The sequence below is a fragment of the Temnothorax nylanderi genome, unplaced genomic scaffold, assembly GCF_030848795.1.
Source record: "Temnothorax nylanderi isolate EJ_2023f unplaced genomic scaffold, tnyl_v1.0 TNYL_tig0102_pilon, whole genome shotgun sequence".
Classification (NCBI taxonomy): Eukaryota; Metazoa; Arthropoda; class Insecta; order Hymenoptera; family Formicidae; genus Temnothorax; species Temnothorax nylanderi.
In genome coordinates, this window is record NW_027249164.1 from 359,762 (window position 1) to 372,312 (window position 12,551).

A 12,551-nucleotide genomic window follows, 5' to 3' on the forward strand; every position below is an offset into this window, starting at 1 on the left:
TGACTCACTTCCTGCTGGTAAATAAGGGCCGAACTTTGATCAGCTATTGATTAATCGATGATTAATTCAATGATTGATTCTAGCAAAACTTTGACTACACGTCTCTAACCCGATCTTTATACCCATGTGTTAAGCAACGAAAAATTGACGATTTCATTCTATTAGCAAAATATTGCAGACGTTAAGAAACTAATTCTGCAAAATTTCTAACTACTAGTTCCTAATCTAATCTTTCTTTTCATGTGTCGAACAAAAAAAGAATTAATTATTCTATCTACGTAAAGTACATATTTCTCGATAATCCAGTAAGCAAAATGTTGGCACTTTGACAGAAAATTCAAGCGGAATACTGCGATAAATTGGCACCAACTACGCCCGCATTAAGCTCTCTTCTGCCAGCAGAACCTGCCAACATAATTTGACAGTAAATTGCCAGCGGAAACCAAGCAGAATTTGTCATTTCGTAACTGTTTAAATGCACGAATGCATATATAATTTAAATGGTTACGAAATGACAAATTCTACTTGGTTTCTGCAATCAATCTGCCACCGCATATTCTGTTAATAAATTCTGTTATATTTCCGCTAGCATTTTGCCAACAAAATTTATAGACAAAACATCTTGCAAAATTTTCGACAGACTTAACTGTCCAATAAATTAATCATTGTAGAAGACTCGGGACGACTTTGACCGATTATACTATCTCCGACGATAGGGGCACTTATGATCGCAAGGCTTATTTATGAAGAAATCGCAAAGATAAAGTGAATGTCCGATAAGCTGACATTTTAGTATAAATGCTGTGTCATCTCATACGGCTATTTCGGAAGCTATTTATTCCGATTTGACATCAATGTCAAAAGGTGTCAATTTTGCAATATGTCGCGGGATCCATCATTTATGACCTTTTTCTATCTTCCGCATAAACAGCCTGTTTTTCCCTCTCCAGCAGTATCTATTTAAAAATCGCTCCTCTCTTTCTCTCCTTCTCTTTCTCTCCTTCTCTTTCTCTCTGTCTCTCGTCTCTCTTTCTCGTCGCAACCGCATTATTTGCCGAGAGGGCGTTAGCGCGTGACGGATCTTTCAAGCGTGGACTCTCGGAAAAGATCAGCAGTGCCTCATGCAGCGTCTGCTCGGTGTTGACGTTCGGAAGATACGATTGGCGCGAGACTCTACCGTGTCTCTCGATATCTCGCCGGTGGTGCGCATCGTTGCTGCGGACTGCGTTATCTCGGGAGCACATACGTGGAAAACGCCGAGTCATTCCATTGGATCATTTCCACAGAAATTACGGAGTATCCGCGCCGCTAACAGCCAGCCGGAAAACAGAAATTCAGGTGAGCGTGAAATTATTTAAGCGAGCATCAGTCATGGATGCTTAACCAAGTTCAAGGTCTTCACGTTCATTCATAATAGCCTTCATAATAGACTGGCTTGATGTACTTAATAGGCGTTTCGGTCAACGCGCGTTGACAGCGATACGGTTTTATGTAGCGTCAACGTGTGTCGCATTTAACATGCATTTAATGACATTGTTTTTAGACAAATATGCACTGCTATGTGAGTACCATACCGGGGTCCATAAACAATGTGTTTCAAAACAAAGAACCATGGCAAATAGCAGCTATGACGAGTACAGCCACCCTCGCTACAGTGTGGCTGTGGAATTTTATCTATCAGGATGAGAGTAAGTATTGCAGTATTGAAGGTATTTTTCCATATATAAGTCAATCGTAATAATTATACTATATTGTTATTAGTTCTTTTTCGATAAAGTTATTTTTATCATAGTTATTGTTATCAGAACATATATGTTGCACAGGTCTTTTAGAACGTGGCAAGAAACAGCTGTTCAGACTAGCTCGTTATATTCCCTCGGTGCGAGACAGGATAAGTAAAGAGTTAGGTGATATTAATGAAAACTTCGAAAAGGATGTCGTACGCAGACTCAAGGACGCTAAGTTTATTGTGCAGCTTCCCAAAAGTGGATTGAAAAATGAGAAGATATTGAACTTAGTAAATGAGTTTATTCATCTGGGTAAGACTAATTAACTTTGCCATTGTCTTGCTAGAAATTTTTGTATTTTAATTTGACTTCCGCTCCTTTTCTAGGTGACTACGATTGGCAAGGAGGTCGTGTATCAGGTGCAGTTTATAGAACTAACAGCGAACTTGCGAAATTAATGGGCGATGTATACGCGATGGCGTCTTACACAAATCCACTTCATCCTGATATATTCCCCGGCATATGTAAAATGGAGGCAGAAGTAGTCAGGATAGCCTGCCACTTGTTTAATGGAGATGAAGCATCTTGTGGAACTGCAAGTAGCTTCTCTATTATTTCTATAATTTATACAGAATTATATAAATTAAGTATTAAGATGCAACATGTTAAGTTACTCCATGATTTTTAGATGACCACCGGAGGTACAGAGTCAATTTTATTAGCGTGTAAAGCATACAGGGATTATGCTCGTGAAGTCAGGGGCATCAGAAAACCAGAGATAGTTCTGCCAATTACCGCTCATGCAGCATTTGACAAAGCCGCGCAATATTTGAAAATAAAAATCCGTTCCGTACCTGTCAATCAGCATAGTTTTACAGTTTGCATCAAAACTATGAAAAAGTCAATTACAAGTAATACAATCATGTTAGTAGGCTCGGCGCCAAACTTTCCTTACGGAACTATGGACAATATCGAGGCGATATCTGAATTAGGAGTAAAATACGGCATACCCGTTCATGTGGATGCCTGTCTAGGCGGTTTTCTAGCATGTTTTATGTCTGATGCTGGTTTTCCTTTACCACCCTTTGACTTCAGGCTTCCCGGGGTGACCAGCATATCGGCTGACACCCATAAGGTGTTTATCTGATATTTATACGATATATAAGTTTACACATGTTGCTTGAAGCATGTAGACCATATGTCTTTTTTCAGTACGGATATGCTCCGAAAGGATCTTCGTTGATCCTTTACCGAAACAAAGAATACCGACATTATCAGTATTGTGTAACTACGAATTGGCCTGGAGGCATTTACGGGTCACCAACCATCAGTGGCTCTCGAGCCGGTGGTATTATAGCCACTTGCTGGTCGACATTAATGTTTTATGGACATGACGAATATGTGAAATCCACTAAAAAAATCATTGAAACTACCAGATATATCGAACGAAAGTAAGCATTCTCAAAGATACATTTATATCGATTTAAAATATTAATGATATACCGATTTTTAAAAATTGAATTGATTTGTAGGTTGAGGGAAATGAATGGAATTTTTGTGTTTGGCACACCAGCAACATCTGTCATTGCAATCGGTTCCAATGATTTTCACATCTACAGACTATCGGAAGCTCTCAGTGGCAAGGGATGGAATTTGAATACGCTACAATTCCCTAGCGGTATACACATTTGCATTACACATGTACATACTCAGCCAGGAGTTGCCGGTCAATTTTTAGAGGATGTTAAGACGGAACTGGAAATTATTATGGAAAGCCGAAGTACTCCAGTGGAAGGAAAGGTATAAACAGCAAAATAAAAATTTATAAATAGATTTACGTTTCAAAATACCAATTGTTATGTGATATTTTTCAGCTTGCAATGTACGGAATGAGTCAAAGCATCCCGGACCGAAGTGTGGTCGGCGATTTTACAAAATGTTTTTTGGATTCCATGTACTACACCGAAGAAAATGAAACACATGAATAATCCCATATCTTCTAAAAAATGTAATTTTGATATATTATTACAATGAAAATATAAAGTGCATACATTTTCTATGCGACCGAACATGAAAAGCTCAAACATATATTTTCTACAATTAACTTTTTTTAGTAGAGATATGAATATTTGTGTAAGAACGCGTTAAACAAATATTTAAAGTAATATGTGTGTTATGAGCAAATATTTCTATTAAAATACAAAAAAACGCTCTTTTTTATATTGTAGAATATATTAAAAGTTAGTAATTCGAATAGAGATATCAATATTTCTATAATATATTGTTATATTAACTAAAAAGAGAATATAACTTTGTTTTTGTATATAAATTAAAGACTGATTATATTATTTTCTAATTTACGTAGGAAAAACGTACGTATAATTGCTGGAAAATTATTTACAACATTTCAGAAAGAGAATAGACTATAGTAGAAATTTTTGTAACCTATGCCATCATAGAATTATGCATTTTATATATATATATATCTTAACTAATGTTAAAATGTATATGAAGAGATAATAAATTTCAATTTATTATTTTACTATGTATTAATGATATTGGTATATTTAGATTATAAGAAGGCAACACGAGTATTTTTAATTTATCTTGAAATAAATAACTTACATTTTTTTTAAATTATTACTACTGTACTTTTTTCTATATATTGATCGATGTCCTCGATGCATTAACGTTAAGCATATTTCATTCCGATAAAATTTCTTTTGCAATTCTTAAAACTCACTTCCGCCAAATCCCTTAGATAAATACGTTAAAGCAGCTCTTTCACGACTTTCTTGATCTACTTTCCTATTCAGACCGCCTTTCTTCCGATCTACTTCTTTAGATTGCATTAAGAAAATTGCGGCGGTTTAATGACCACACGTAATTACGTTGGAAGAATAGAGAAAAAGAGAGAAAGAGATAAGAAAAAAGTGAGACATAATTAAATTGTTTCTATTCTCCATAAATCTTTTAAAGAATATATTAAGTATGTGCGTATATACCGGCGACAGCTCAGAACTGCGTTTCAGATCTTTGACCGTTTTAGATCCAATTATAAGACAGCTTTATAGATTTTTGTCTTTCTCGAATTCTTCTTAACATGTTTTTTCAATCAATTTTGGTTTAATAAAAAAATAATAATTATATTAAAAAGAACTCTGGAAAGGGCTAACAGAATTAAGCGGCGAGACGATTGTTGTGAAAGTTTAATAGGCAGATATGATTTTTCTAATATTGACTTGATATATCGAAACGATTTAATTTCAGTATCGTTTTTAAATTATAAATTTGGTATATATATTTGATGGCAAAAAACTCGAATAAACGGGAGACTGCGCCGGTTTCCTCTATTAGGAACATACTTGGGCGATATCAATATGCCTTGGTATGAGAAATATTTTATCGTATGCGTGAAAGTAGTTATGAGATACCAAATGCCGACGTGTGACCTCGCCGGATATCGCTATCGTTTATATCGGGTTCTCTCGTTATTGCTTTTTTCAGATAAAATAAAATTTGATCATTTTCAGCATTGGCAAGCACAGCGTTGAGTGTACGGCAAACGTAGAAATTATTCTCGCGTTAATTCGAAAACAAATTACAGGACACACAATACACGATAATAAATGTAGAACGTGCTCGAATTTAAATATTTTCGAAAGAAGCTACGACACAGATTAATAACAAAGACTTTACGTAACAAGAGTGTGTTATTTATTAGCCCCCGGTTTTATTTGTCAACGCTATAATATTAAAATGATAAATTGCAAATGAAGTTTTATATATACGTGTATGTGTATGTATCCTTTCTTCCTACTGGATAATATTTTTCACACGACTTATATTATATGGGTGACAAATACGCGATCCTCACGAGCTCCGTTTCATCCCGAAATAACGGCTCTCCCTCAGCAAAGTTGGGGGCACGGTTAACGTCGTCTCTCTGACGTCGGAACAATCTGGAATAATACTGATATCTATGTATAACCCTGCCCGGGTGAAAATAAGAGAAGAAAAACCATATTGCGGAAAGTTCGTACGTCACACCACGCGGGACGGTGATAAAGTATTTTTCCCGGTGCGTCGGATCCAAAGAATCGGAAACGGACGACGATTCACGGACGCCTCAAATAATGGAGCGTATAATTGATTCAATTAAAATGAGCGCGACCCGAGAGGAAATCTCGCGAAAAGCTTTTCGCTCTGCTTTTCATGTATTTTTGAACGAACTTATATACCGACGCATTGTCATTTCGCCCCCTCTTTTAACCCTGCAATTTTATACGGAGCAAGGTATTGCAAACTGGGTAAAAACGTATGAAAGCTTTTTTTACACTGCCTAATTATTCAGAAATATCCGCGAACGGAATACGATTGATGTTTTCGAGCTGCTGAAGAGATTGGATCATATAATTGTTCGGATCGGAGCTAGCCAGTAATTGTTACGCCGTTTATTTCCACTACCGCTTCAGAGAATTCCTTTTCATAACTGTTAATTGAAGAAAATTTAGTCCATTTCTTCTCTCTGAGAAGGAACATAATTAGAAGAGCAAGAACGCAAGCGACGATAAAAGATTAAGTTGTATGGGACCGGCAAGATGGACAAGAAGCGTAATTACGCGAGATAATTCTTTATATTATATCAATTACGCAAGATTAAATCGTATTTTCGAAAGACTTTGGGGCAGTTTTTAGTTACATCTCGATTTACATAAATTACACGAGACACAAATAGCAAACACAAGTTAGTTTCGAACGAATCGCACGTGTTTGTGCACGTTTATTACTATTTCTCGTAGAGCGGTACATAAACTTACTGGAACTCGATCGTAATGTTCCGGGATTCAGCCAATGAATTTCTCAAACAGATAAAAACTCAACAACTTCGAACGTGAGAGCTTTATTTCATTAAACGCGACAACCTATTAATTTTGTAAAATGACTCTCTTATAACAAACGACAGCGAGTCGTTACATGTGTCATTATATTAATAGCGAGATTTACGGCCGTTTATGCATTTTCAACCGTACTTGTTTTTCTATTTTCTTTTTGACGCGTGTGCCAGTGATCGTGTCATTTCAATATTGCGTCTGCACTGTAATTGGCTGAACGTTCATTCAGTCAAAGTGACAATTGAAAGCGCTGTGTGCATAAGTAATTGAAAATATTCCAATCATCGCGAGCTCGCCATACGTCGACCGGTATAATCCCGGCCGTACTTTTTTTCGCCAATTCAATTATCCGTGTAATTAGAGGGTACGGTTGAAACGCGAAAAAAATTCCGCAAACACGCGACACCATGAGATCCATCTCGCCACACATATGACCTGTCATTTAAGTTACACGTTTTAAAACAAAAAAAAGAGAGAGATACCACAGATACATATTTACAGCGTTGCATATGACATGAAGAAGCGAAATACGTGAAATAGTATCAGGAAAGAGAAGAGGGAATGACGAGAAACAAATACTAATATTCGTTTTATTTCCGCATTCTTGCTTTCTCACATATTTTAAATAATATATACGTGGAACGCGACATATTTATTATCCCCTCTCTTTCTTTCATTTTCTTTTCAATTTATATTAATATTCTAGAATATTTTTATTGACCTAAATAGTGTGGGCGCTTGCGGAGAACATTTCATGTTTTCATCGAGGTAAATTGCTTTCCCGTTATTATTCGTTATTAGGAAAACTTATTCCGTCACTTGTGAATATGCAATGAATTAAAATGTCATCTGTGTATGAATCAACGATGGTAGACAGAGCCTTTTTTTAAATTTTTAGAAATTGTTACAGCAGTTACGTTTCACGCATGGAAATGCAGATATGAGACATTAATTCTCTCATTACGTTGTATCGTCAACAACAAATGCAAAAACGCATTCGGAACTTTAAGTTAATGTTAAATGTCCGGTGAGTAAAATTGCGCTTATATAGCAACGCGATGAGAAGCCATATTGTCGGCTCTATTGTTTCTATTAGATAATGGATCAATAAAAACGTACGTTCCGCTACGGTGGTACGGCGGCGATACAAAATTCGACGGAAATGGAATCAATTGTATAGATAATTTTATCACAATTTATTTTATCAAAACTCATATGCGCGATATATATGGCATATATATGAGTTTTGCGTAAAATTGCAACAATTCCTCGAAGGTATGACTCGAAAATATGATGAGTATTTTTTCAACGTTAAATGAATACACAATCTCGTCTAATCTAGTCCCAAAATAGATCGCAGCATTTATATGATTACAGTACACACCTATATTCCATTATACGAGTGCGTTCCATCGGAATTGCAGAGCCATTAAAAGCTGTGCTATTTCATAAAACAATGAATCGTTATGAAACGTATGTGTCGCGCGTAATTACCGTCCGGTTCGCATGCAACGTTTTTATTCCGTCGGAGTTCACCGTCAAATTTTATTGCAACTGAATTTCAGTCGGCATACAGAGAACAGTAGTCCTTATTATGCCACGGCTGTAACATCAATTTGAAAGGTTGTTAATTCCAAATCCATTTAATCCAGTTAACGATCCCTCTCAGTATGTAGTATTAAAATACACAAATATCATTTCCCTCAAGGAGTGAAAAAAAGCTCCGTGTTTTTCTCATGTTATAAATCACAAACGCACGTCTTTCCCTCGCACTGCTGTATTGAGTTATGGTCGGCATTTTTTTCCAATCACGTGAGCGTTTGAAGACGATATTTCGCATGTCACTCCCTATACAGGCGGGTCAATTTTTTGGAAAATGTGACTTACCAACGTTGGTAATACATCGATTTCCTGAATGCCAATTTGTCAACATTTCGAAACGTTAATGTATAAATTAAAAAATAAGGATGTATATGAACTTCGACTATACAGATGACTTCGATAAATCTTCTATACAACTTCGATTATACAAGAAATTTCGGAAATATTTTAAATAGCGTTGAGTTCGAATGATAAACTGTGAGCAATTATTTTGCTGTAATAGGCACGTTAAGAAATATCTTGTTTATCTCAAGGTACAATAAAAATGGTTTTTATTGCTCATAGACAGATACAAAATAACTCTTTGGTAGATAAAAATTATTGACTGAGAGATTGATATATCCCACAGGGGTTGGAAAGCGAATAAAACGCACACGTTCAATCGACAAACTCGAGATTGAATTCCGACGTAAAATTGAGTGGCAGGCAGCAGGAGAAAAGTCACATAGGTATGGTTTTAATGCATATAAATGGGATTGTCGTAAGCAATCAAACAACTCGTTACAAAATCAGCATTGTATAACGAATGACCGTTGTAGTCTAAAGGTTAACACTTTCACTGCCGAATTAGCAATTTATCGTCTTCGATTGCGAACGCCAACAAAGAGAAATCGAAGACGTCGATAGCCATTTTATTTGCATACGCGTTCTAAGTACCGGTATATTTATAGCATCACAAAATTACATTTATATTCTCAACTATCTTCTAAAGCTACTGAAATATAAACGGTGTATTTAAAACGTCAAATTAGGATTGAAGAAATAAATGTACATATACGGTCAAAATAGTAGATAATAGATAGTAAAAACGATAAGCAAATATAATTTTTCTGTGAAAATTCGTAATTTTCGATATTTAAACCTGCAGTTTGATGAGCAAATACAGCGCTCCGGATTATCTCTATCAATGGTAGCAGTATGCTTCAGTCGATATCGTCTAAAGTAAAAAATTGAAAAAACTTTCTCCAAAAGATACATCGACACATAACTGTCGATAAATCGATCGGGTATGATATGGAATTATGTCACATATTACGCAAACTAACGGCAATGTTTCGATTGAGAAAGCGGAAAGATATATAAGAATCTTTGTAAATTCTATAAATCCCACGCCCATACACGTGCGTAAAATTTTACACATTTACTCGCTCCAATGCGACGCTGAGAGACATTTTGGTCTCAAGACGACGCGAGATCGTCTCCAGAGAGGGAGCCCTCTTTTTCTCTTTTCACCCTCTTTCTCGGGGAAGATACGCTTCCTGCGAACGAGATTGCGTATTCTCGGCTCCCGCTTCCGGTAGAGACTTTCGCGGCTTTCGATGGTGAAAAGCCCATCGGCGGCACGGGAACCATCGGCGGTGGACCCCGAGTTTGGTCGACGGGCCGCGATAGGTCGGCGTCTGGAGTACGCGCTCTGGGCTGCCGGCGTCGCGAGGCGAGTGCCGCGAGACGGCCGGCCAGTATCGTGGAGGCGCGCGACCCGTTGCGACCGTCCAACCCTTATAATTCCGTCGCGCACAGAGCACTCCTGCACGTACGCATACGTCGTAAACGCGTGAACGTGAGGGATACTATCGAGGATCGGCGTTCTCCAACCCACCCCCACCCCCCCCCCGGTCCCGGTGAGTTTTCAATTATTTTCAAGTGCGTGCACTTGCGGCGCAAAGCGGGGACGCGCTTTCGATTTGAAAGAAGATGGGGAGGGAGAGAAGGGGAAGGGGAGGAAGTGCAAAGTGGAAGACGGTAACCAAGATTAACCGCAGCGCGCTGGAAAATCTCACCCCCCCTCGCCGTCTTAAGTTAGCGTCCATTAGCGACGACGCCGACGGGAGTACTTTAGTTTTGGCAGCCTTTATCGTTTCGCGGAGAGAGTACCCATCGAGTGCCCTCGCTCGCGTACCATCGACACGAGGGCTGCATTTAATGGTGCAGTAAGAACAGCGCGGAAGAAAACGACAGCCTTTAACAGTGATAAGTTTTACGTTGATCCACCCTGACGGTGTTCTAATGATGAAAATATTAAAATCCCACCCTAATGACGAAAAGATATAAAAGATATAAGAACCCGCAATAAATGTCTCCCTGATATACTTTGCGCGCAAACTTTTTACTTACGTGCCTCTCGGCGGGGCACATTCGCAAGTCACGCGAAAAATAACGGTCGTTCAGAGGAATAAAAAGTATCGTTTGTCTTCATTATTTTTTTCGACAACCACTTCGAAAGTCAGTAATTGCCATTACGATAATTTGCTCTTTGTCGAAAATCTATGGAAAATTTAATCGCCTCATTAAATTAAGTTAAAAAGCTTATAAGCGAGCAAAAACGACTGTTCGCGAGTCAGATAAAATTTTTAACCCGCGTATTATGCGGAAACAAAAGTTTTAGGACCATCCAGTTTTATTTTCAAGGGGATGAAGATGCAGAGTGAAGGAAAAATTAATACGCGAAATTAAATTAGAGTCGAATTCTCGAAACAATCCGTTTCCCGATTTCGGAAACTTTGTTTTAACTTAATTACTTGCAAACGGCGTCTCGTGCTTTATATAATTTTACAAGTAAAATACTTTTGTACAATTAACAAACGCCGCACGTTTTAGGCAAAAACCGAGGACTGTTAATGCCATCAGATTAGCACGTCGAGAACTTTTTAATGCGTCATCGCGCGCGGTCATCAACACCGGAACTTGGTGAATTTTAATTCAAACTAGCGGCAAACTGCTATTAGGAAAATGCACCGTCGGAATTTTAATTTCTCGACAGTAATTTCGATAGTAACGCATGCAGACAAGCCTGATGGCTTCTTGTTTATACATACTTCATTACTTATCAAACTGGTGTTCGCGCTGTAAGTTTCGCGCGTTTACATTATCCGTAAGCGTAGTAATACAACATCCTGCCGCTTTATCGCATAATGTGACCTTTGATTAACGGGAATGAATACGATAAGCCTTCGTATCCGAGCGCGTGCACGCGAAACCGGGCTGCTGAAAATCACGCGATCGAGAAAATCGCGATGCGCGCCGACACTATTTAATGAAAATTGACGGAGCGTGACGGGGTGCGAATTTTCGGAGCGCAATGCAGTCGCGCGCGCGAACCGGTAATTATGCAATTTACGATCGGCAGTCAAGCGCATGCGTTGCAAGTATTTAATAATGCCTTCGATTTGGGGCGGATGACGTTTAATAGTCGCCGAACTATATATTACGCCTCTATAAATCGCCAACTCCCAATTGTCCGAGCTAATTAATTAAAAAACGTATCGTGCGTCGCGCGGTATGTACGATGTCTCAAATTAAAATCGGCTTTCATCGTCGTAACATTGCTGTAATGACAGCTATCGATTTTTTATTAAGAGAATATTAAAAAAAAAAAGAAGCAGAGAGACTCTTCATATACGTGCGGCAGATGATATTGATCGTGGATAGGCTTTATTTGCAGTAACGTGATGTTTAACGGCGTCAATAGCGCGTTAAATAAATGGGAGTGCGCCATGGCATTCAACATTTCGTAACAAACTTTTAAAATCGTGTAATGAGCTCTGAAAGAGTATAAACGGTGCTCGCGGACGGATGTTATCGATTGCACGAAGAGGCTCTTGCTTTTTGAAATTAGTATCCTCCAGATTAGATACCCACGTATCGCGCTATTGCATCCCCTTAAATTGCTTTGATATTCAGTCGCAAAAACTTCATCGCAGCGGATGCGTTCTAGAAACGGAGCATCAGTATGCATAACTTTTACTGCATGAATAAATGCGGCGCGAAGTGAAATACCGTATCGCGAACGCGATATCGTATTTAATTACGTGGTATGGAACGTAATTTTCTGTAAAGATAATGACATTAACAATTTGCGCCATGCAAATACTAAATTGCTCCATCAAAAAAATGTGCTGCATTACGTTTTGCATATCAGGCGGTTACATTTTATGTTTTTAAAAGTGCCAGCTGTTTCAGTAACATTATTGTCTACGTTACCATGTTTCTCAAGTTTTGTTTAGTGCTCTTTCTAAATGGAATATATAATGTGCCTCGTTTTTTTCTT

General features: G+C 37.9%; 2 protein-coding genes and 1 long non-coding RNA gene across 5 annotated transcripts in view; 2 read left to right on the top strand and 1 right to left on the bottom strand.

Annotated features, from left to right (window-relative positions):
- LOC139775706 (uncharacterized) overlaps positions 1 to 12,551 on the bottom strand; it is a 127,216-nt gene that overhangs the window by 40,153 nt on the left and 74,512 nt on the right. The window lies entirely within an intron of this gene.
- On the top strand, positions 1,046 to 4,269 carry Sply (Sphingosine-1-phosphate lyase). The gene is made up of 8 exons (XM_071711948.1): positions 1,046 to 1,338; positions 1,544 to 1,688; positions 1,824 to 2,039; positions 2,114 to 2,322; positions 2,416 to 2,862; positions 2,940 to 3,178; positions 3,260 to 3,527; positions 3,602 to 4,269. The coding sequence occupies exons 2-8, from the start codon at positions 1,550 to 1,552 to the stop codon at positions 3,713 to 3,715; spliced, it is 1,632 nt and encodes a 543-aa protein (XP_071568049.1). The 5' UTR covers positions 1,046 to 1,338; positions 1,544 to 1,549; the 3' UTR covers positions 3,716 to 4,269.
- Positions 9,960 to 12,551, top strand: part of LOC139775697 (tachykinin-like peptides receptor 99D) — a 74,378-nt gene continuing 71,786 nt past the window's right edge. For both annotated transcript variants that reach the window (XM_071711931.1, XM_071711930.1), the window contains exon 1: positions 9,960 to 10,125. The gene's annotated coding sequence lies outside the window, so the exon portion shown is untranslated. The remainder of the gene's footprint in view (positions 10,126 to 12,551) is intronic.

Coding starts and splice junctions, on each gene's coding strand:
- Sply (XM_071711948.1), top strand. CDS start 1,550: ATGCACTGCTATGTGAGTACCATACCGGGGTCCATAAACAATGTGTTT. Junction 2,040..2,113: donor AAATGAGTTTATTCATCTGG/GTAAGACTAATT, acceptor CTCCTTTTCTAG/GTGACTACGATTGGCAAGGA. Junction 2,323..2,415: donor ATGAAGCATCTTGTGGAACT/GCAAGTAGCTTC, acceptor CATGATTTTTAG/ATGACCACCGGAGGTACAGA.